The 25,206-nt window shown below is 44.7% G+C and overlaps 1 protein-coding gene across 4 annotated transcripts in view; it reads left to right on the forward strand.

The window, feature by feature from the left end:
* Window positions 1-25,206, forward strand: part of DENND4A (DENN domain containing 4A) — a 104,931-nt gene that overhangs the window by 67,045 nt on the left and 12,680 nt on the right. For all 4 annotated transcript variants that reach the window (XM_019477468.2, XM_019477469.2, XM_059714545.1 and 1 more), the window contains 8 exons: window positions 2,531-2,666; window positions 9,015-9,221; window positions 9,310-9,438; window positions 9,731-9,875; window positions 12,121-12,240; window positions 15,207-15,356; window positions 16,906-17,993; window positions 23,081-23,297. In XM_019477468.2, the coding sequence (XP_019333013.1) occupies window positions 2,531-2,666; window positions 9,015-9,221; window positions 9,310-9,438; window positions 9,731-9,875; window positions 12,121-12,240; window positions 15,207-15,356; window positions 16,906-17,993; window positions 23,081-23,297 (2,192 nt within the window). The remainder of the gene's footprint in view (window positions 1-2,530; window positions 2,667-9,014; window positions 9,222-9,309; window positions 9,439-9,730; window positions 9,876-12,120; window positions 12,241-15,206; window positions 15,357-16,905; window positions 17,994-23,080; window positions 23,298-25,206) is intronic.

Consider the following 25,206-nt stretch of genomic DNA (forward strand, 5'->3'; position numbering starts at 1 on the left):
CTAGACCAGTGTTGCCTGGTCTTGTCACCCTATGAACCAGATGAGCAGTGCCAGATCAGTCTGCAGGCTGGATCTGGTCTGTGCAGCCACTGCTCTTCCAGGGCCTGATCCAGGTGTTCAGCCTGATCCTGTCACATGAGGCTTTGAAAATGTGGGTCAGTGTTAATTACCACCATTCCCCTGTCATCACATTTCCAGACCCCTGGGGAGTCCCATGGGTCAGGTGTTGTTGGTTGTAGCCATATTGGTCTAAGGACCTAGGCAGGAAAGGTTATTTGGGTAGATGTGATATCTTTTATTAGACCAACTAAATAGTTGGAAAAAAGTTCTTTGCAAGCTTTCAGGCACAAGCACACTTTTTCAGGCTTTGGAAGACTCTGCTAATGGTGTGGGTTCTCCAAGCTAGAAAAGAAGCTGGAGTAAACAAGAAGTCTGAAGATGCAGTGGGTGGAAGTTTGGAGGGCAAAGGGTAACGATAGGGACGGTGTGGTGGGGGGAAGTGTGAAGGAATAGTAATGGTCAGCTTAAGGCAGGTACCAAATGTGTTAGATGTCAGGCAAGTTGCAATGTGTCATAAATCCAGTGTCTATATTAAGTCCATGATTTTTTGTATCCAGTAGATTTATGAAGTGAAGTTCGTAGGCTCATCTACAGAAGGCGTTTTGTAAGTTCCCTTTGAGGATTAGAACTGAGAGATCGGAGAGGGAGTGGAGTGATTGTCTTGTGAGAAGTGTGCACCCACTGGTAATGGGTGTTTTTGTATTTGATGAGTTTTCGGTGTGCATTCATTCTGGTGCGCAGTTGTTTGGTTTCTCCTACACATTTTCCATCAGGGCATTTTGGTGTGCTGGATGAGAGATGCTTCATTTCTAGGGGTGCACGTGTAAGGTCCGGGAATGGTGATGGTTCTGTGTTGGGCTGTAGTACTTGTGAGGGTGCTGAAGATATGTTGGCAGGTTTTCCATTTCTTGTTCTGGCATGGTCTGGATCCATTCGGTGTGGTTTGGGTCAGTGGCGATGCATAGGTGGTGCATGTGCACCCCCTGAGAGCACTGGTGCACCCCCTGACAGGCTGCACTCCCCACTTAAGTGATGGGCAGGGGGGGCAGGCAGGAGCACCGGTGTCACCCTGCGAGTACCAGCCAGGGAGTGGGAGTGCCGGATGAAGCACTGCGGCCACTTCTGAGAGCACTGCGGCTGCTTCCCAGGCGACACGATGGACTGCAGGGGGAGGCCGACTGGTCATGGGGGGGGGGCACGTGACGCCCCCTTCCCCTCCACTAAGGTGGCACCAGTCATCCATGATTTGGGTGATGGGGAGCTTCCTTCTGGTGATGAAGTTCTCAAGATTTGGTGCTTTTTAAAGGCTAGGATGCGTGGTTCTGGAAAGAGCTCTCTAAGAATTGGGTTGTCTTCTAGTATGGGTTGCGGTTGTTTGAGGATTTTCTGTATCGGTTCCAGGGAAGGATGGTACGTCATAACTAATGTTGTGTGATTCATGGGGGTTTCTTTTTGTACTGCAGCAATCCTTCACGTGGAATCAAGGTGGCTGTTTCAAAATGCAATCTGTCTCTCTGGAGGAGTGTCCTTGTTGAGTGAAAGCCCTTTGAGATTTGCAATGTGACGATCGCAGATATTCTCCTCAGGGCAAATTCGGTGGCATCAGACAGCTTGCATGTACATTACAGCTTCCTTGGTGTGTGCAGGGTGATTGCTGGTTCTGTGCAGATATGTGTGCTGGTCTGTGACTTTCTTGTATGTGGTGGTTTGTATTTTACCATTTTGGATATTGCTCATAGTGTCCAAAAAGGAAATGTTGGTGCTGGAGTATTCAAGAGAGAGTCTGATGGAGGGGTGATGGTTGTTGAATTTGTGATAGAAATCAATCGGAGACTGCAGGTTTTTGATCCAGACGATGATGATGATGTCATCTGTATATCTCAGGTATAGCAATGGTTTGATGGTGCAGTTCTTGAGGAATTCTTGAGCCATAAAAGCTTCTTTTCTACCTTAGAGAACTTATAACATCAGCAGAGTCTCTCAGTACCTGAATAAGGGTGTTTGTACCCAAAAGCTTGCAAAGAACTTTTTTCCAACTATTTAGTTGGTCTAATAAGATATAACATCTACCCATATAACCTTGCCTGTTGTGGGCCATATGACATGCCTCTGGGCTGGGTGTTGAGCACCCTGGGGGTCTGCAGACTATGTCTAACAGGTCTGCGAAAGATGACTGAAATCAATCAAATGTGTGTGACCCCCCCCCCATGTAAAATTCATAAATTTGAAATTTTTTAGGGATCCTCAAATGAAAAAAAGTTTGAAAACCACTATTTTAGATGTAGTAAACTACTCTGAACAGTTTCTTCTAAGTTTTACCTGTCAAGTGTAATTTGTAAATGTACATAAATCCATGTGTTTCCTATTGAAATTCTAGCAAGACAATATTGCTTTTTTAATTTCCAGACATTCTGTGGCAGACTTAGAAGGGTTAAGTGATGGCATGTGTTTTCTGGGGTTTTTTTGACAGCTATAATGGATTCCCTGTGCTGAAACTAGATTTATTTGACCGATTTGAAGGGTTCCTGACTACACCAAATAACAAACTGTCCTCAAAAGCCAGTAGTCCCAATAGCCCATCACCAATGTTCAGGAGAACAAAACAGGTATTTAAAGTATTTTTTAATTATAAGACTAATTTTAAAAAGTGAGTGATACTCTCTCCTCTAAGCTCAGCTATTCAGGTTGACTGACTGTGGTTGAAAACGCAGCTAAAAATTATATTCACCAAGGAACTAAAGCTGCACAGAACCTGTAAGCCTTGAAGTAGTTGTGTGTACACTTGGAAGGACAGAAGAACAAATTTAGCCAAACATTGAAGCCATGTTTAAGTGGTGCTAGCTCCATTGGACAAGACATGTCCAAAGTATGTCTGATAATGGGCACCCAAAACAGGTCCTGTACTTCCAACTTACCATTGGTCACCTCTCTAGAGGTTGGCAGAAGAAGAGATTCAAGGGCACCTTGAAGGCCAGTGTGAAGAAATGCAGTATAAACATCAATACTGGATGACTCGAGCACTGGCTTGTCCCCAGTGGCATTATGATATATGACAAGGTATCGATTGTTCTGAGCAGGCTCGCCTCACTATGGAAGCAGATGTGCGAGACACCAAGGGAAAGAGCTGTGACCTGACATCACCAGGATCTACTCCTTCCTTCTCCCAGAATTATTTGGCATGTCTGCAGCTGAACATGCAGATCTCAGATCGGTCTTCTCAGTCATCTACAGACTCATCAGCGACGTCCCTATTTACTAGAAGGCTATTGTCCTTGTAGCAAAGGACTGCCCAGCAACCCGGGGGGGGGGGGCGGTGTTTGTGTATGTCTGCTGCATATGTTAAAAGCTAGGGAGGCTCACCTCAAAAATGTTTGAGGGAGAAAACTGTGGGCCTCTTCAGGTGTTTGTGTCTCTGCGATTGAAAACCTGCAACAGTTATCTAGTACTGCTCTTGCTACTTCATCAGCCAGCTCTTCTGATGTGGACAGTTCCCAACCAATTTTCTTTCCTGGGCAGCAGGAGAAAGGAACACAGTGATTGTGAAGGGTAGAGAGCTAGGTCTCTCTCGTGGTTGTTGGAGCATCGCTTGAGGCACCCCACGTGGGATCAGATATAGCGGCTGCGTCGATAGCAACCTGTCAGTCTCATCATGGCACCGGGTGTCTGGTATTTTAGCTAAGGTCCGGTTTTCTGTACCTGCTGAAACCTTGCTGCAAAAGTATTGGAACTAGCACTTTGTGTTTAGATATCAATAGTCAAAAAGTTTGTCAGGAGCTTTGAAATGTAGGTATATATGAAGAAAAAGGACTGCAAGACATAGTTAATGAAAGACTTGTTATATTTTATAAAGTTAGAGCCATTTTTGGTTCACAAAACACAGATATCTATTTTTTTCAAAAGAAAAATTACAAAGCTGGTGTCTCCTGGCAGCTTCATCTGACACCTTTGTTATGCTAGCTCATTGTGATGCTCAGTTCCTTAACAAACTTTGTTGTTCGAAGATGTAGACTCTCACTTCTTCACCAGGTGAGTCCTATAATGAATAATTAAGAGGATTCCAGCTGCTCTGGAGGCCTGGCAATAATATAGTAATGCCACATTCCCTTTTTTACCCACAGTATGCACATGAACTGCCTGAAGCCATAGCTGTACTTGGAGTGAATGACCCCAAACCATTCTCTTTTTCTGCTTTAAGAACACAAAGATCTTTCTCATCTTCCCTTTCTATTGCCATTGCAATCCTAGTGATCTTGCAAGCCTTCCCTCTCATCATTAAACTTCCTGGCTCCATGTAAATCAACAGTCCCCCTTTAAGAGAAATAACTGGTTAGATATTTTAAGAGGGGTGACTGAGGCAGCTACTGGTAATTGTAGGTCTTGTAGAAGTAGGCTTTCAGAAGGGATTTAAGAGAAGTCTCCATAGAGATAGTATCCATAAGAACTAGCTCAAGAATATTTTTTCATGTATATGGAATAGTATGGAGGAAAGTGCAAGGCCAGCTGTGGAGAAGTAGATCAAATGGATATTGAAACCAGCATCATAAGTGAAGGAAGTGAGAAGGAACAGATGGGTGGTGACTATTTTCATAGCTCCTTGAAGTATTTTATTCTTTCCTCTCGACACAGCACCATAGATGGATTGACACTTCTGCTCATGGCTGGATCACATGAATCTGAAAAAGAAATGTCTGGATTTCTTCAAAGCTTAATCAGTTAGTCTCTAAGGGCACCTATATACGTGCTGGACGTCTGCTCCAGTGCATGCTAGTTAGCATGCGATTAATGAACATGATGTGGAGGCTGCTGGAGCATGCTAATTAGCACGCTCCAGCAGCCTCCACGTCATGTGTATTCAATGTCCCTGCACTTCAAAATGGTGGCAGGGACACTTTAACTAAAACTCGTTGAACAAGCTTTAGTTAAAGCGTGCCCGCTGCCATCTTGAAGCACAGGACGCTGAATACACGAGATGCTGTGGACACTTTAATTAGAGTGACTCTTGGAGCCGCTCTAATTAAAGCACCTCCACCCCAGAACACAAAATGCCCTTTAAAAATGCCCTGAGGCACGTCGCCCTGCCCTGCCTTCCGCCTTCAAACTCTAGAGAGATTTTGTTACCTTTAAAAAAACCAAAACAAAACAAAAAAAACCTCAACAGATTTACAGTCAGAGTCAAACAGAACTGATAATAAATGATAGTAGGAGATTTCACATATTGCTTTGCAAATTACTGATGAATGCTAAATTAAAATGCAGTGACGTGCATCTGCTAATGAACATTTCTTTTGGGTGTATGGTTATTCACATGAGAAGCTTTACTTAATGAGTGAACACTTTAATTTTTTTCTCGCAGAGCTCCCTTGTTCAATGTTCAGTTAACCGTGTCTTGATTTTTATGATGTGACTTGCTTATGGCTTAAACAAGTATTTTAATTAGCTTATTTTCCCCTCTAATGGACATTCCAGAGAATTAAATTTCAGTTGAATATCCTGTATTTGTGGTGAATTGTGAACTCCAAAAGTCATTAACAGTGCAAGCATTTTCCCCTTGAAAATATTTATTTCTGACCTATGGCATTAATACTTGCATATGATTCTTTTCGGTGACAAAAAAACATGTCATTTCTTGGGGTTCAAAACAATTCCAGACTACCCGATTTAGTTTTAAACTATATTGTTGGGAATTGTCTTCCTTTTTCCTTCAAAAGCGATGCTGTCAAATGGACAGGCTTCAACGATAGCTGTATGAACTGTTCAGAACTGCTGATTTGTAGCTAGGTGGTAGGTAGTCACTTTTTGTCGAGATCAGTTTGACATTAATTTGATGGGTCCTTCACCATATCATGCCTTATAACAGAATTGTCCAACTGGCAGCCTCTGGGTTATATGTAGCTTTCACGGGGTTAATCTGTGGCCCTCTGGGCTTTTACCCAGCTGCCACTCCCACTATCCTTTTGTCTGCGGTAGCAGCCAGGGGCTCCCGGCTTCCCATCTACTTTCGGCTTCGTGCACCTGCACTAAGGGGTAGTGCAGCGCACAGGAGCCCATAGCTTCCCAGCTGGGGTGGGGGGTTTGCATGGTGGAGCAGCCTGGGTGTGCTATGGAGCAGGCAGTGTGAGGAGCTGCCTGCCCCCAGGTGCACGGAGGCAGCGATGGGGGGCCCTTGGCTCACCCTGTTGTAGCCCACATGGGATGTGGCCCCCAGCCACTGAGAAGTTGGGCAGCCCTGCTGTTAACTGAAACTGTTTTTAACAGCTAACCGTAAGAAGAGCTAGATCTTAATGCAGTAGCATGGCAGGTGATCATAGGAATATTTTTCTCCTTAGTATTCTGCTACAAACCTTGATTGGCTTGTTAGATGAAGGAAATATTGTTTTGTCCTTAGGTGCAGTTTCCCCGCAGGATCCCTCATCTTTATGTATTTGTTAAAGGACAAGTGCATTTTCAATCAAACTAGAATATTCAAGAGTCTCGTTCATCAAAAATCATTTGCTGTTAGTCTTTTGCTTTTGGATCCAGTTTTGATTTTTTTTTTTCATGTGATTTAGCATCTTGAGGCCCTGAAATTTATTGCAGGATGGCTTTCAAGAACCTGGCTGAAAGCAGTGTTTCCCTTTCTCTTGCTCCCACTGTTAGGTTCCTAAATGACATGAAAACAAAGGTAAAAACATAAAGCCGTGCTTTTAGAAGATTCTTCTTTTACACTGGCCTTCCGGTAAAGATCTCAAAGCACTTGACTTTGGAGATATTGGTAATTAAACTTCACAATATTAAAATTACTTAAGCCACTGCTGAAATGCAGCTGCCAGCAGGGTAAAGTACTGTAGCTGTTTTAAGTTTCATAGTTAGTAGGGTCGGAAGGGACCTAAGCAGGTCATCCAGTCCAACCCCCTGCCATGGGCAGGAAAGGATGCTGGGGTCAAACGACCCGGGCAAGGTGTCTAGCCAGCCTCCTTTTGAAGACCCCCAGGGTAGGAGCCAGCACCACTTCTCTTGGAAGTTGGTTCCAGATCCTAGCCGCCCTGACAGTGAAGTAGTGCCTCCTGATGTCTAGCCTGAACCTACTTTCAGACAACTTGTGGCCGTTATTCCTTGCAACTCTGGGTAGTGCTCGGGGGAACAGGGACTCTCCCATTGCCTGCTGGTCTCCCTCGGCCAGTTTGTAGGATCCCCTCTCGGCCTCCTCTTGTGGAGGCTGAACAGGTTCAGGTCCCGTAGTCTCTCCTTATAGGACCTGTCCTGCTGCCCCCTGATCATGCAAGTGGCCCTCCTCTGGACCCTCTCCATGTTGTCCACATCCCTTCTGAAGTGCGGCGCCCAGAACTGGACGCAGTACTCCAACTGTGGCCTGACCAGTGCTGCACAGAGGAGGAGGATCACCTCCTTGGACCTGCTCGTGATGCATCTGTGGATGCATGACAGGGTGTGGTTGGCCTTCCTGACCGTGTCCCCACACTGTCAGCCCATATTCATCTTGGAGTCTGTAATGACTCCAAGATCCTTTTCTGCCTCTGCACTGACGAGAAGGGAGTTCCCCAGCTTGTAGGTCTGCTGCTGGGTCTTCCTCCCCAGGTGCAAGCTTGTCTGTATTGAAACCCATCCCTTTCTCTTCCACCCACCCCTGTAACCTGTCCAGATCTAGCTGTAGCCTGTCCCTCTCTTCTAGCGTGCTCACTTCTCCCCACTGTTGTACAAACTTGTAGAGAACATGATATTTATCTGAAAATGTATGGGAACTGTAAGTAGGCAGAATATAATGTCCAGATTGTAATTTGGCAAGAAAGTACCCTAGGATCTATAGTAAACACAAATGGGAAGCATCTATGTTTTATTTCCTTTGAAAAAAGACTGGTACTAGTTCAGTGCTCTCTGACACTGTGCCGGGTCACTGGCTTAGTCCTGACTTAGAAAACTAACTCATGTCAACCTGCTAATGTTGCAGCCAACATTTAGGCAGAGCAAGTGTGGCCTCCCCTCGTAGTTATGCTTCTTGTCTGAAATGTAACAACTATAGCAAGTGGCCCGGCCACGTACCCTTCCAGCGGCCAAACTCACAAAATGTCATAGTAAGGGATGCTTCAAAACAGTTTTTGGCAAGGGGGGGGGGAGGGGGGGGATTGGGGGATCTAAGGTTTTTAATTTTGTTTTGCAGGCTGCCCTTGAATGTTGTAGTCATTTGAAATTGCTTCCTTTGTAATTCTGTTTGGTAAAGTACTCAGGATGATATAATCTTGGGTATGCAAGATTATAAATTAGCTGCTTTAGATTAGAACACGAATAGCTTTCCATGGTACTCCAAATGTGTCAGGTAGAAAGAGAGAAAAACAGAGAGAAACTGCCTTTATTTAAAGACTTTTTTTTTTTTGTTTCTTATTGGAAACATAAGAACTGCTGAAAAATAACCTGGCTTGAAGGCCTCTGATACCTGAATTGATTCCAAGATCTAGATGCAATATATAAGACGTGTGTGTAAGGAGAAACTATGATTTGTTTATGGACTAGATCGAGTTTCCATATGCAATAGAAGAGCTCTGTAGCTTAGTATAAAATCTGAGAGAGGTAAATAGCTTCTTCATGTGCAGCCATTGAGTCCACAGGAGCTGATTCTACCAAATTCATTTTTGCTTATCTTGGATAAGAACTGAGCCCCTGGTGTTAATTCTGCTTTTCTTGCTTGTCTGTACCCCTGCTTCAGTAGTTCTTTAAGATTCAGTATGTCTAGACATATCCTGTGCAGAGAGAGCCTAAAGCCCTCATTTATGCTGAAAATTACTGGGGGGGGAAAAAGTTATGATCTTTTTTTGAAATATATATGAGGATGATTGAGCAGCAACTGCCATCAGTATCCCAGACTGCTCATTAATGTTTCTCTTTCTTGAGTATTTGATCAATTTTAAAAGTGTGTGTATGTTATAAAGATACGAATGTGAAATTAATTGATCACTTCTTTACAGGAAATAAAGTCAGCTCATAAGATCGCTAAGAGGTACTCCTCCATCCCTCAAATGTGGTCCAAGTGTCTGCTGCGTCATTGCTATGGCCTGTGGTTTATCTGCCTTCCGGCATATGTGAAGGTGTGCCATTCAAAAGTCAGGGCTCTGAGGACCGCGTATGATGTGCTACGAAAAATGCATGCCAAAAAGATAGACCCACCTGATGAGGTAAAAAAGAATATCCTGTGGTTTTTGTTTGGAGATGTATATACATTAGATTATAAATTAACCATTTTTATTTCATGTCTGTCTGCAGGTGTGTTACCGGGTGCTCATGCAGCTTTGTGGACAGTATGGCCAGCCAGTGCTTGCAGTGCGAGTCCTTTTTGAAATGAAAAAAGCTGGAGTTGACCCTAATGCTATTACCTACGGTTACTATAATAAGGTACGTATTTTGTAGCAGGGAAGTAGGCTGATGTAATCTTATATAATTAAACACAACTAAATAGCAAGTAAAATCTTGCTAAAGGAACAGGTGTAAAAGAATCCGGTAGAGTAAGTTACTTTGCCTTTATTTTGGAACATTTGGCAGTTTACTCTTTCAATACAGGGTTTTTTTTGCCCAGTTTTATTTGAACTGCTTTTTGATTGTCCTTACATTATGAATCTTAAACGGATCTATGGCAGCAAGCAAGGACTCATTATGATTACTTCATTTTACCTTCTTTGTTGACTAGGCTGTTTTGGAAAGCACTTGGCCTTCGAGCAATAGAGGTGGCTATTTTCTATGGATGAAGATACGAAACGTTGTATTAGGCATTGCACAATTTAAAAGAGCTCTGAAAAAGCTACCTGCAAACATACCACATGCTGCTCTCTCTGGTAAAGTATTCCTTCACTTTTGTATTGCTTTTCATCAGTAAGCAACTTGCGTATCACAGGTTTTGCTATCATAGAATTGAATGGCTTCATAGAAATTATATATAACATTAAAATGTTTAAAGAAGCAGGAATTTGCTTCCTGTCTTACAAATAAAATACCAAATTTCAATGTCTTTATTTCATTTACATTTTATTGGTTCAATTCTGAATGCGGCATATTTACCTAATGTCAACATGGTTTCAACCTAAGGTAGTATCTTTGGCAGGCATTGTCTGTGTGCGCTTGCATACTTCTGGGTAATAACAGCTGCAACCCCCCGCTCCCCCACGCAGATCCAGGGGCACATGCCCCCCCCCATGCCCTCCCAGGGTACGTGCAGCGGAGGGAGCCAGCCCCTCTGGACAAGCCACGTCTCCATCTTGCACACAGCCCTGGCTGGGCAGTGCATGCCCCTGCCCCAGGCCCAGCCCCACTCTCTCCCTCACCGCAGGGGGCATTGATCTGCCCCGCCGTTCCCCTTCCCTCCCTCCTCCCCTTCCACCACAACAGACTTATCAGCTGCGCGCAGCTCTCCAAGCTGCCAGGCTGTGCTTCTCTCTGGCTGATGTGCTGTGGCTGTGTGCACGCAAGGGCATTTATCGGCCAACTTATTTATCGGACACATCAGGCTGATTTCCGATACAATCGATTTTTTTTTTTATATCAGTGCTGATCCGATATCGGACCGATGTATTGCTGTACTTTTAGTGAATATCCACACGTCTATCTAGGTGGTACATCCAGTGCCTACCACCAACTGTTGTGGCCTCTGGTGAACCATATGATATAATGATCCAGTGTCCATGATTCATGACAATAACAGTCCCAATTTACTGTATGATGAGGCCTGCAAAGTCTCTCCAGCCAGGATGGTATGAGACATTTGTCCTGCACCTGCAGGTCATCCGAATTGTACCATTTACTGTTGCATATCTTTTTTTGGTTTTGTTTTTTTTGGGGGGGGACGGGTTGGTTTTGCAAACCAAAGATATGTAGACAGTTTAGCTGTTATCTAACTATCTAAAAGAAAATAGCTTCCCAAGGACAGAATCAAAAGAGAGAAAGCATCAAGGACAATGTGTGTGTGTGTGATTCAAGCATTGTGTACGCTTGCCAGTTAAAAAAGAAATAAAGAATTATTGGGGCTGTTCTATTTTATATTCCTGAATTACTCTTTGGTGGGAAAGAAGGGTGTATGCTGTTCTCGAGAACAATTCCTCAGCTCAAGGTGGGACTGCTATAGTCCATAAGTGTAAATATATAACATTCTTGAGCAACTGTTATTAGTTTCTGGGTCTTTCCAAATTTTCTAATATGATGTCAGAATTTCACCATCTCTTTGCTTTTTTGGTTCCATTATCCCTTCCCTCCGTCCATATCCAAAGAGTTTATTTTGTAAGTGGTATTAAAACAGCTTTACCTCCTTATCTAGGACAAACACAAACTTCCCACTTGCTCTGTTTATTCCTTTCATATGATGCCAATAATCTAGGCAACCTTGGGGCAGAAGAGCTGTTTGAAATGTCAGTCCATGCTTATTTTATTCCTACTGAGTTTGCTTCTTGAACTCACTCGATCAAAGCTACATTAGCCGTTTTCAGCCCAGTGTTGCTCTCTGAATTCTGCCTCTCAGTATTGCAGAGTAGTCATCTAGACTTCCCAGGAAGTGTTGATTTTTTTGTGAGAGAATAAAATCTCAGTTGATTTCTTCATTATTTTAAAAGTGTCTTTTCTGTGTAAAAACAAAAATGTGAGAGTTTTTTTCAATATTGAAAAAAATGTTGCTGTAAAATGGAATAATGTCGAAGCATACCGCCAGAAGACTGAAAGAGTTTTAATTTTTGGGGGGGGTTTTGTCAAACAAAATGTTGCTAATGCAAAACTTTCTAAACAAATGAGCTGGAAAGGAAAGAGAATGTTTAACAGTCATTCTTGCAAGCTGACTGTTTGTTTTAGCCTTCCCTTTTGATCTTTGTGGGCGTAATTTATATAATGCTGTTGCGACCAAATATGCAGGAGGCAGATAATATTTTTTGTGAAAGTCTCTGGCAAGTTTTATGATACAGTGCTAAATTTTCAAGTGGAATGTATTGAAAGGCAGTATTGTTGTTGCTGGTTGATGTATACCATTTGCTCTCTGACACATTGTTTCCTGGCATGACATCCTTTACTTTCTTCACCCTGTCAATTTTCTCATTATAATAGGGGGAGTTTCAGATCTTGGAAGTAACTCATCATCTAAAGAAGAAGTTAGGCAAGGGAAACCCTCTGTTGAAGATAACCAAGAACAAAAAGAGGACAAGAAAGAGAGTGATTCCAGCTCTTGTACGTACCTTATAAATGTTGATATTCAGTTCATTTTAGATGAATGTAGATACTCCGACACCCAGTATGCGACTGTATAGTCGAGAGCTGCCAGCGTCTTCCGTAATTGAGGTTAAAACGCAAGCTTTCCGTAAACAGTTTGTTTTCCTGGTTTTCTCAATCTGTGCAGCTTCACCAAATCTAAAGCAATATACCTACCGTTTTATAGGCCTGGCCTTATAAGCAAGGGGTAGATTTGCATGGAAGTTTTCAGGCAAAGTGGATAAGCGATTTTAGAGAGCTGGTGGCCCAAAACACTGCTAAAATCTCACTGCTTCTATGTTTTTAATTCTTTTGTGATGTCGTAACTCAGCTAGGCCTCAAGACTTGGTTTGATATGCTACCCCTACCAAGCCGTGCCTTGAGTATTATTACAGTAACAGCATTTTCACTGCAGCTCCTTAGCACCACACATCAACTTGTGCAGGCTTTGAGCAATCCATGCTGACCTGCTCCGTTCTTAGTGCCCTGTGTTCTTTAGCCAGCACAGGTAGGGCTACAAGACTCCTAAATGATAGGCGTCAGTCCTGAAGGGAGATCCACAATATTTCCCTTAGAGCTTGCATAGGGAATTGCAAATAAAAGAAATATGCAGGTTGTTCAAGCGTCCAGTGCACTTTATAATCCTTATTTAGACCACAAGCTCCAGAGAGACCCCACTTATCCACAAATATAACCAAGCAACTCTGTGCAATTCCTCATCTCTAAGAGAATTCCGGAGAGGTGAATTCTGAGACCCTCCATCATCACAAGATTTGCATTCACTGCCATCCTAAACCCGTAAGAAAGCTTGGGAGTGGTGAATGTGGTGATTCTCTCCCATTGAGTCTTTGTGGGATGATGTTCCAAAGGGAGCCAGTGACCCCACGTGGTTTGTAGTTAGAAGGTATTTCTTTGACTTCTAAAAAACAGACCAAAAATGCTACCATGGGATTAAGATTAAATTTTAAAAATCTCAGTTTTTAGAAAGGAAAAAAATAAGAGGGATTTAAAAAAGCAAACCTTTAGAAAACCAGGAAATTCAAAGTTAAGAGCGAAAGATAAGCAGAAACTGAAAAATAGGAGTGACAGGCATGGGACTGCATGGGTAAGGTTGGTCCCGCTGGAGACCTTTAGCTGTGCTGCTAACTTCGCCGACCATGTTTTGGTTGTGTCACCTGTTGGAAATATTCAGTTGACTGCGAGCTCTCTTGAGCGCCTTGCTAGAGGCGCAATCACCTGTTCTGTGTACGACACCATGATGCACCTTTCTAGAAAGTTAGCCCTTACCCACAGATGCTTGTAAGAACTGTACCAACACGTATTTGCTTGGTTACCTCTCGTGAAGTGAGGGCCAGTGGCAGTACCTGGATCCTCACTGAGGCAGGGCCAGTAGTCCAAAAACTCCTGCAGGGGAGACAAGAAAAGGTAGCAAGCACCCTTTTGGTTTCTAAACCTGCCTGGAGATCATAGGTGGGTGGATTCCGTTTTATCCTCCCCAACGCCAGCATTTTGTCATGGGAACCCAAATTGCTCAGGCCCTGTGCTTGAAGGATTATGGAAGAGAAGCAGAACTTGCTTAGTGCAGTGCTGCTTTGTCAACTCTTTTTATTGTCAAACAGACTGAGCTGAATGTTTAGCAAAGCAAATATGCATTAGAAACATCAGCTTCCTTTTGCTTCTTGAAGTGATGAATTTTCAAGTCTTTTGAAATAGTTTCGTTTTAATTCCCTTGCAGATAAATTATTTTTTTTATCTGTTTCACCATTGCTCAAATAAAAAATGAATAAACGTCAGAAACCTGCATTTTTGCTTGAGGCAGAAAGACTTGAATTGCCGGCACCTGGAATATTACCAAGACATTTTAATTCCAACTTTTATAGCTAATACAGTATGAAGACCTTTCGATTTTTTTTTTTTTTTTTTTTTTGGCTGAATAAATGAAAGCAATGTTACAGTGATCCTGAACTGCGAAAGCAAGGCAGTGGATAATGCAGTAATATATGGGGAGAATCTGTAGGTCTTTTTCATTTCACCAAGGGTTGTAGGTACTCAGCAGGTCTGAAAAGCAGACTTTGTACCTCTAACAACTCCATCAGTTACGGTCAAATGTATTGTCCACTCTTACTTTTGGTAGACACATTCATCCAGCTATCAAATGGATATGTTTTATGAAGTGTTTTTCTCCCAGCTTTCTGCTTTAGGAGCAAATATTTAAGCATTTTTGTTTTTCTTTGAAACAAAATACAGGAGTTTTTATATTACGCTTTTATCTGGGAGGAGGGGGGGTGTTGTTATTTGTCACCAAGCAAAATTAAAACCTAATAGTACATTATTAAAATGTGTTTGTTACATCAACAAATTTGATGCTAAGATTTTATTGCTATCGGGAGACCTACTGTTCAAAACTTCTGCTAGTCTTTGGGGAGGAAAGGACTAAAAATCAAAATTTATTTGAGCAATTCTAAAATTGCACATAAAAAGTAGAGAATAGAGCTGGCTGCTAGAAAGTCTGCTTTTGTTCCATATTCATAGATCTTAACACACCCAGAAGGCACCATTCTTATCACTGAGCTTGACTTTTTGCTTAATGTAGACCAGAGATTGCCACCAAATTATCTTTTTTTATTGAGTTTTGGGGTCTTGAAAAATGATGACAAATCACATTTTGATGGGACTTTCACCACTGAATTTGTCAAAAAATATATAATTTATAGTGTAATTAGCTTTTTCGTCATGCAGGAATCTTGTCAAACATTCCCACCCACAGATCCATGCGCCTTCAGTCTCCCGCATCTCAGTCGAGTGCAGCTGGACAGATCACCACATACCGCTGTTCAGTTAATCTTTCCTGTAGGAAAAATGCCCAGAGGTAATGGAGATTTGAAAATTTTGCTGAGTTTACCTCCCAGCTCATTAAACTGTATATATTTTCTTTTCGTATGCAGTATCTGAGGCAGAGAGTGCAAAAGGAAGCGGCGACTGCCTTCCTAAGCTCAATTATCAAAATTCCAGTAGTGCAAAACCGGCTTCCAGCATAGTCCGGCTCAACGGTCCCATTGACAAGTCTGACAGTACACCAGGAGAAATGGGCGCTGGTGAGTTCAAACCAATGTATTTCACATCTAACATGTTGTGCCCCTTTAATAAATCATTATTTATTTTGGAGTTGCTTCTCTCCTGGGCTTATTTCTTTGTAGTCCAGAATGGGCTAGGGAGCACAGTATTAACAGTTCTCCTGTCTAGCTTTTTATTGGTATTGTTCTAATTTGTTTTGTTTTTTAAGTATGCTAATTACTGTCTCCTTTCACTGCAACTGTCCTGTACGCTGTTGTGTCCCCCTCTCAGTGATGATTTTAATGCAGCTTTGGACTTGGATCTTGGAGGTATAGAAGGTTTTCATTTTCTGTTCAAATGCCATCACACGTGATTGTCAGAAAAGACAGCCTCTTAGTTCTCTTCCACGCCTGCAGCATGGCATCAACTCTGCCACCTTTGCCACCTTATTGGCCAAAAATAGGAGGGGATCCAGTGACAGTTGACACAAACGAAAGGCTTTTTAACATCTTCAGCAGGAGTTAGGCTGGGCCACATGTCTAAAACTGCTAGGCTCAAGCAGAAATCTTTTTTTAATGTTACAGTTTAATTTCCAGAATTTTTCTCTTTCCTGTTTGGCTTTTCTGCTCGTCTTTCCTCTCAAAATTCAATAAATGTTGTTTCGTTCTGGCTGTCACTTGTGACCGCCTGTCGAAGGTTCACAGGTAGTAAAATGAAATGAAGCTTCAGACTGCTTTTACAAGTGTTTTAGTGATGTCAAATCTAATTATACTAGCAGGATCAGCTATGCTTGACATAGTGTGATATGTCTTGGTTTCAGGTCTCTGGATTCTTGTGGTGTGGCAAAGCTAAAAAGATCACTTTGACTTCCAGCCTTCTCTCCTTGGCCCTGTTATAATTCACCATATTAGAAAACGCCATATGGTTTGCCATCTGGAAAGGTTTTTTTTATTGACCTCAGATATCAAACCACTCTGTACATGACTGTTTCTCCAAATGAGGCTGAAAGTCTGAGAAATTACTTACTGCTGCTTGCAGAAAGCTTTGGGATACTATGACTTACAGCCCCTCTGACACATGGCCCTGGTTTTTCTATAAGTTCACTTTGAGTGCATCTTTTCATTCAAATTTCCAGCTGCTTTAAAGCATAGATATCTGTAGATGAGAAAGAAGTGGAGAAAGCTGTGTGTATTGTGTAGAGTACAAGTCCTCATCCACCTTCTGAAGCTCCATTCCCTGGTCTAGAGGTAAACATTTGGTGCAAGGAAGACATGGCTGCACTGCATTGAAGGAGCCTCGTGGAGAAGGCCCAGCCTGTTGGTGCAAAGGACCTTCAGTCCGAGCACCTTAACGATGGTGTGCAGACCATTCCTGTCTGCATCTCCACAGCTGCACGTTCGAACAGCTGGGCCTGGCTCCTCTGCAAACGAACCAGCCCACCCCTCATTCGCATGAGGCACAGTGAACAGCCCATGGTCACACTGTCAGCTGTGTGAAAGCTGACAGATATGTACATTTAAGGTTTTTGTAATTTTATCAAGTTCTTGTTATGGGGTAAAAATAAAGTAACTTGCTTGACTTGTTTTTCAGAAACCTCAGCAGGGTTGTTGTTCACGTCCTCTTTTGAAGATGCCAACGGAGCAGAAATTATCCACAGTAAAACCTTAAGAAAGAGACATAAAAGTGCAGTGGAATCTGACCTAAAACAGATGGCATGGGCAAGCAGGAACCGCAATCTGAGTGGAGATGCCCTCATGGGGCTCATGATCAACAGGATTAATCAGGAAGCAAGCCCTGGAGAGATTGTTGAAAAATTAGGAGTTGATGCAAAAATCCTATCCAATGTGTTCCAGAAAAGCATAAGGCCAAATACCCTTAACATCAGGAAGTCGTCACTAGGCTCCGAGAGGGAGAGTCTGGAGAAGGAATCCAGTGATGAGGATGCACCTTTTGACGGCAGTTTCGTAGACAAAATGGAGTCTCCCGTTATCTTTGATCTAGAAGACTTGGATGCTGAACCTGAGCCTAAAACAGTAAAATCTTCTATTGAGAAACTAAAGAGGCTTCAACGGAACAGTAGCCTTCCAGTTAAACCAATTGAAAAAACAGACGTTGAAACTGGATTTGATCCCCTATCCCTGCTGGTGGCTGAGACAGAGCAGCAGAAAGAGGAGGATGAGGAAGACGATGACAGAAGTGTTTCAACCCCATCTGCGAGGCGAGATTTAGCTGAAGAAATAGTAATGTACATGAATAACATGAGCAGCCCCTTGACGAGCCGCACACCGAGCATTGACTTGCAAAAGACTTATGAGGACAAAACTACTAGTAAGAAGAGTCCCACGGCAGCCCAGCCTTGCAGAAGATCCAGCCTTCCCCAGAACTCCCCCAGGCCAAGTCTTGCCAAATCTAGGAGTTATCATCCTAAACATGAAGCACGGGCAAGGGACAGGCTCTGGTCGTCTCCAGCTTATTCTCCAAACAGTCCAGCAAGGGAACAGTCTCAGGATATGGCTGGCACTTTAGCTCTAGTATCGTCACCCTCCTTCAACTTAGATACGCTCTTAACCCCCACATTTGATGTTCTAAAAAGCAGCATGTTTTCTGCTGGGAAGGGGGTTGCGGAGAAGGCTAGCAAGTGGTATTCCAAGTTTGCTATGTATGCTGCATCCTCCAAGGTACATTTTCAGATACTTTTAGGTATTTTTTAAACAGGGACAAATCTGTGAAGAAAGGGCTCAAAAGCTATAGAGTAGGGCTGGGCAAAGCTTCAGTAGCTGATTTGATTCGGAGGAGATTCAGCCCGATTCGAGGACTGAATCTCTGAATCCAAATTGAATCGGGAGATCAATTGAAAGCTCCAAATCGATTCAAAGTATCTGAATCAGTTTGGAAAAGCTTACAAAAAGATTTGGCCGCTTCGGAGATTTGGCCATAGACTAAACAGACAGCTGACAGCTGTCTCCAGCTGGTACGTCTGTGTTGGGGTTGGTGGAGGGAAGGGGCGTGGGAGAGGGAGGGATTGGGGCTGGGGCTGGGGAAAACTGCTCAGCCGGGGTGGGGGAGGTGCGTTACTCAGGGAGGGGAGCAGGGGGGCACGGCACCACTGGGAGCAGAGGCTCTGCCATGCTGTTTGCCCAGCTGAGGCGGGGAATGGGGGCAGGATGCTGGCACGGCTCGCTCCAGGCAGAAGGGGGCAAGTGGCAGCAGGGCAAAGCCCCCGCTTTTAGTGCTGCTGCGCCCACATCCCGTGTCCCCTGCGCCAGCTGGCAAGCAGCGGTAGGGAAGATCCCCCACTCCAAGCGCAGGGGCAGAGGCAGACAACCGGAGGAGCTGTGAGAGACGCCCCCATGGCTGCCCTGCCCTGCCCAGCCCCATCCCCATCCCCCACCTGGCCCAGCCTCCTGGCACTTGGAAAAAAAATCATTTGAAAAGCCCTGCACTCACCGACTCTGGCAAGGGCAATCGGGCCTCTGGGGGCTCGTGGCAGAGCTCCCCTGTGCAGCGCGGGGCAGTGGGGATCATCCCCCCACCTGGCACCTGTGCGGCAGCTGCCTCATAGTGTGGGTGCAGCATGGCTCGGCAGGGCACTGCACGCTGTCTGGGAGCTGGGGCGGCTCCATGTGTCACCCGTGACACTCCACCACGTGACACTCCACGTGTCACCCCAGCTCCCAGGCAGCGCGCAGAGCCCCACCAAGCCGTACTGCACCCATGCCATGGGACAGCTGCCATGTGGGTGCCAGATCAGGGGGGCAAATTCCACTGCCCTGCATTGTGTGTGTGGGGGGGTTCTGCCACGAGTGCCCAGAGGCCGCAATCGCCACTGCTGCAGCCAGTGAGTGTGGGGCTTTTTTTTTTTAAAGTGCCCGAGGCTTCCCCCGCCCAGGGAGAGGCAGGAAGAGCTGGAGCTGCCACTCAGCTGTGCCTGCATCTCCCTGGTGGATCCAAATCACTGAATCTCTCCGAATCGGCGCCAACCCTTCCAAAGCCGATTCGGCCGAATCGATTCAGCACAGTGATCCAAATCAAATCACTGTCCTCCGAATCAGCCGAATCTGAATCAAATATTTCCCTATTCGCAGAGGCCTATTATGAAGACTGAAACATTGAATCTTAGGTGTTGCAAAGCCCTTCTTGGCTGACGTGCATCGAGGGAGAGCATATGCATAAAATACCTAATGGTTGAGATTTGCCAGAACCTGATGTTATTGTCCTGGATCAAAGCATTAGTGATTGAAACATTTTAAGCAGTTGTGGTCTAGAAACCTTGCCAACTATAGGTTCAGAGTGCCTTCAAGTAATGAGAGGATAGTATCATTTTCTTCCTCTGGGGAGAGTTTCAGAGTCTGAGGGTACAGTAAAGACAGCAGGATGAGCCCTGGAGAGGGAGGAAATTGGGTAATACACATCCATTTTCAGCAATCTCCCTGGCTAATTAAGGAACAACACTGATGGGCTTGGAAAAGCATCTGATTAATTCCCCTGCCAGAAAGATGACACCTTAGAGGGGTGCTTTGCATGCAGTATCAGGGGAAAAAATAAGATTCTTGAGGATCCTAAAGTGAGAAATAGTTCAGAATGATAAAAATTCGCCTTTGGCACAAGGTTAGAAAAATCATTGGCAGTTGCAGTTTCCACAGCGTTTGTTGCCCCTCCGTGGTTTATTTTTTTTACTAATAATGTTTGGGGTGCCTGCCTTGTCCAGTCCCCAGTTAGAGCAAATGCAGTTTATATTTAATGTATGTTCTTTTATTGAACAAGATCATGGTTACTGAAACTAAGGAAAAGCATCACGTTTGCACTCCTCTTTAGAGAAGCAAAGGAAAGCTTCTGTTCATAGATTTCATAGACATTAGGGCTGGAAGGGACCTCGGAAGATCATCGAGTCCAGCCCCCCACCCAAATGGCAGGAAGTCAGCTGGGGTCATAGGATCCCAGCAAGATAAGCATTCAGTTTGCTCTTGAAAGTATTCAGTGTAGGTGCTTGAACCACCTCCGGTGGCAGGCTATTCCAGACCTTGGGGGCTCGGACAGTGAAGAAATTCTTCCTTATGTCCAGCCTGAAACGGTCATGGAGGAGTTTGTGACCGTTCGACTTCGTCATCCCTTGGGGCGCTCTGGTGAACAAACGTTCCCCCAGATCCTGGTGAACACCCCTGATAAACTTATAGGTGGCCACCAGATCACCCCTGAGCCTGCGCTTTTCCAAGCTAAAGAGCCCCATAGCTCTCAGCCTGTCATCGTAAGGTCTGTTTTCCTGACCTCTGATGATGCGTGTGGCTCTTCTCTGGACTCTCTCAAGCTTCTCCACATCCTTTTTGAATTGAGGAGCCCAAAACTGGATGCAGTACTCCAGCTGTGGCCTCACCAAGGCCGAGTACAAGGGGAGAATGACGTCCCGAGATTTGCTTGAGAAGCATCTATGGATGCAAGCCAGTGTTTTGGTCACTTTACTAGCCACAGCATCACATTGCAGGCTCATGTTTGTCTTGTGGTCAATCATGACCCCCAAGTGTCTTTCTTCCATAGTGCTAGCCAGCGTAGCACTGCCGAGCCTATCAGGATGCTGCAGGTTTTTCCTCCTAAGGTGGAGAACTTTGCATTTTTCGGCGTTAAACACCATCAGGTTCTCATCTGCCCATTTGCTGAGCCTGTCCAGGTCAGCCTGGATCGCCCTCCTGTCCTCAGGTGTGGATGCTTTACCCCAGAGTTTGGTGTCATCAGCAAACTTGGCCGGTCCGCTTCTGACTCCAGTGTCCACATCATTAATGAAGATGTTGAACAGTATGGATCCAAGGACAGAGCCCTGGGGGACCCCACTGGTCACAGCGCACCATGACGATTGACTTCTGCCAACCACCACCCTCCCAGCCAGCACATCATGGTGGACCTGAGGCCACAGTTGGCCATTTTCTCCAAGAAGTGATCATAGGATACCAGATCGAAGGCTTTTTTTGAAATCATAGTTTCATAGTAGCTAGGGTCAGGAGGGACCTGAACAGATCATCTAGCCTGACCCCCCTGCCACAGGCAGGAATGAATGCTGGGTTCACAAGACCCCAGACAGGTGATCGTCCAACCTCCTCTTGAATTTGCCCAAGGTAGGGACGAGGACCACTTCCCTGGGAAGTTGGTTCCACATTTTGGCCACCCTAACTGTAAACTATTGCCTTCTGATCCTTAACCTAAACCTGTTCTCCATCAGGTTATTACCATTATTCCTCGTCACCCAAGTCAAGATATACGACATCAGTCTCCTCTCCCTTGTCCAGGTGATAGGTCACCTGGTCGTAAAAGGAGATAAGATTGGTCAAGCAAGACCTACCCGCAACAAACCCATGCTGGCTATCCCTCAGGATGTTGGCGTCGGCCAGTCCATTAAGGATGGCTTCTTCAATAATCTTTTCCAAGACCCTCCCCAGGATAAAAGTCAGGCTGATGGGTCTGTAGTTTGCCGGATCCACTTTCCTCACTTTCTTGAAGATAGGCACCACATTGGCCTTCTTCCAGTCTTCGGGCACTGCACCAGAGCACCAGGAGCTCTCGAAAATCCATGCCAGGGGCTGGGCTATGAAGCTCACCAGCTCCTTGAGTACCCTGGGGTGTAGGTTGTCAGGGCCGGCCGACTTGAAGGTATCCAGCCTCTCAAGGTGTTCCTTTACGAGGTCAGCATTGATGGAGGGCAGGAGATCTCCCTCACTCGGACCTCCCTGTCCCGTAGTGGGCATGGGCGTCCCATGGGACTGATGAAAGACCGACGCAAAGTACCCATTTAATAGGTTGCCTTTTTCCTGGGCATCAGTTGTCCCATCTGGTTTAGCAGGGGTCCAATGTTGCCCTTGCTTTTCCTCCGGCTCCCCACGTATGTGAAAAAGGACTTTTTATTGTCCTTGATACTCAGAGCTAGTTGGAGTTCAGTTGCAGCCTTGGCTTTCCCGGTTTGCTCCCCGCAAAAGGTAGAAATTCCCAAATAATGATATAATAACAGACAGGCATGTTTCATGCATGGGAGCTGCAATGACAGCTGCTAGTCCTTCCTTTATATAAACTGCCTTAACTGTACAGCTGGAAAAAACCTTTTAAAACGTCTGATGCAGTATTTTTGTTCAGCAGATTTCTTTTCTATATTTCAGTTTAATAAACACTTCCCTGCCTTGAAATGAACAGAAACGAGTTAAATAAAAATCCTTGCAGGTTCATGTAATGTATGGTATTCAGTACCAAGGTGATAGCATCTTTGCACCAGACTTGTTTTGTTAGAAAGCCTGTCACTTCCAACACCGCCTGAAACAACCTTTCGCACAGACATTGGGAATGCGAGTGCAGACAGCCGTTCTGTTAGTGTTGTATTCACTTACTGTCTAATTCTGCACAGACAGATTTATGTGGGACTACCTAAAATGTCAGGGAATGAATAATGCTCGTCTGTCCCGGTGTTCCCACTCTTGCTATTGCTAAGGTCTAGCAACAGTGGGGAAGAACTTGGGAAAGTTTTAGGATAGACATGAGCTAAGGATTTTTGCAGTCTTTGCTTGAATCTGTCACAAAAATGATGTTTTAATAAAGAACCCTTGGACAGCTACTAAAAATGGAATAAAGACTGGTACTTGCCATTCACAGATTCTCAGTGAATTTGGGCTGAACCTATCTACCAGTGCCAAATAATTGGGTATTCAGTTTTTTGTAATAAAAAGAGGTTTTATTTTTTCCAGTTATTTTAATTGTCTGAGAGGAAAATAAAATACCGTCATTTTTGTTTTAGGATCAAAATTCAGACCGAGCAAGTATTTCATCTCTTGGAGCCCTGGATTCAGAGTCTACCTCTCTAACTGATGAAGACATCTGCAATGACTTAGAAGGTGCTTCTCCTCCTCAAGAGAATAATGTCACCTCAGAAATTAAGGGAATGGGTCTCAGTAGAACGAGCCTAGAAAGCTCAGTTTCCCATGATGGCTCATCCAAGCAGTTTGATCAGTCTGGTAAGAGATGCTTTCTGTTTGCATCAAATTTGCAATCTGGCGTTCAAAACTAGGATATTGGAAGCGGAGGGTTCTTTTCTTACTTTGGGATTGTGGTAGACATATCAGTCCTTCAGTGCAAATGTTTCTCCCCACCTCTGTACAAACTGCTATCTCACTGCACCGTATGCCCATGCCCACCTGTATTCCAGCTGCAGTCTTTTGCATCACTGGGTCTGTAAAACTGCCAGCAGAGTGAATGTCACAGGAGGGACTTCCTTGTGATGCCTCTATACAAATAACAATAATTGTAAGATCCTCTTAACCTCCTACCTTATTTTTTCCAGGACTTATTCCCGCACATCCCTAGTATATTTGGTAGCTAACAGAGAGAACTGCCTATTATATAGTCTTTTCTTAGCTGAAATGCAGAAGCCTTTAACAAGGCTTGCTGATTGGAAGCTCACTTATTGTGCCTCGCTTTTTCATCTGTATAGAAAGCGTTACTAAAAATATAACCGTGGTGCAGTCTTGTATAGATAATTTTTCAGTGTGGAGAGTAATTCAGGCTTTAACTGAATTGCCTCTAATCTTCCAGGGAGATTTACCGGTGGGTTTTGGTATAAAATACACATTCTGCATACTGGTCACAAATGAGTACCATCTTTTAAGCAAAGCCAGACTGAAAGGAAGCATGGTTCAGTGAGCAAGCATGGGACTGATAGGAGACGTGGGTATAATTTTGGGCTCTCTCCCAGAGTCCGTGAATGTCCGCGGTGAAGAACAAGCCCTTTGTTTGCTTTTAAAAGGAAAGGCAAAACCCTCTGTGGAGAGAGCTCCAGGAGCGTCATGTGTGTCTGACAGCCCTGCTGCCTGTTGCACAGCAGGAAGCAGAGAAGCTCATTGCTGCTAGGGTAGGGATCGAGGAGAGTTTCTGGAGCGGAGGGATCTGCACGCGAGGCAAGCAGGAGACTAGGAAATGGACGTCTGGGAGGAATGGAGTTCTCCTTTACGGGGTAACTGCAGCCCCACAACTGTTGGGAGCAGTGTGAACATATGGGTGACAGGCACACTGTGTTGAGGGGGGTGACAGCAGCACGCTCTGCTCCTTGAGCCAGGTCTGTGCGGCTCAAGGCAGTACTGTGCAGAGACAACTGAGGCAGCTCTGCCTGCCATAGCTAAGGAACTGTAGAAAGCTTCCTGCACTGGCATGGGGCTGTGCCTGGAGTACTTCGCTCCTCCGTAAAGCAGGACTTATTAGCACAGGCACAGCAGCGCTCCAATGCAGCTCAGCTTGTTCAGTTCTGGAAAGCTAGATGGGACTCTCTGCACACCACTGATCCGCATTGTGTAGCACATAGCACATTCGCAGCTAGCTAGGGTGCCTCTGCCTGCCATTGTACCACGAGGTATAGGCGGGGATCTCTCCCCTTTCGGCACTGGAGTCCTCTCTTGCTTGGGTGCAGTAGCACTGGGCCTTTTTAGTGAGGAGGTGAAAGTAACTGCATTTGTGCCAAAACGCTTTGCACTCCCACACTTATCTGGATGCGGACAAGCAGGCATGCATGCATGCACTGTTGGCAGCTGTCAGCTTGTTCATAGTGAGTTGCTGGGGGTGGCGGGTGGTTTGAGCAAGACTGCAACCACTTGGTACTTCCTCCGTCTCCACAGCCATGCTCTCAGGCTGCTGCTTTCATCTCTTCTTCATGTTGACTCATACAGGAAATAAAAGCCTTGTCTTAGCTACTGAGTTGCATCTTTCATAACTTCTATGTATCCTGGGGTTCCAGGCTTGGCAGCTCGCTGCCATTGGCACAGGGTAGGCAGAGCCAGCAGCTGCCATCTTAATGACTTACCCTGTTCCCGAGAGAAACATTTTACTGCCTGCATGTTGCTTGGTTAAACTGTACTTGTAATATCTATTCAGTAG

The sequence above is a fragment of the Alligator mississippiensis genome, chromosome 11, assembly GCF_030867095.1.
Source record: "Alligator mississippiensis isolate rAllMis1 chromosome 11, rAllMis1, whole genome shotgun sequence".
Lineage (NCBI taxonomy): Eukaryota > Metazoa > Chordata > Crocodylia > Alligatoridae > Alligator > Alligator mississippiensis.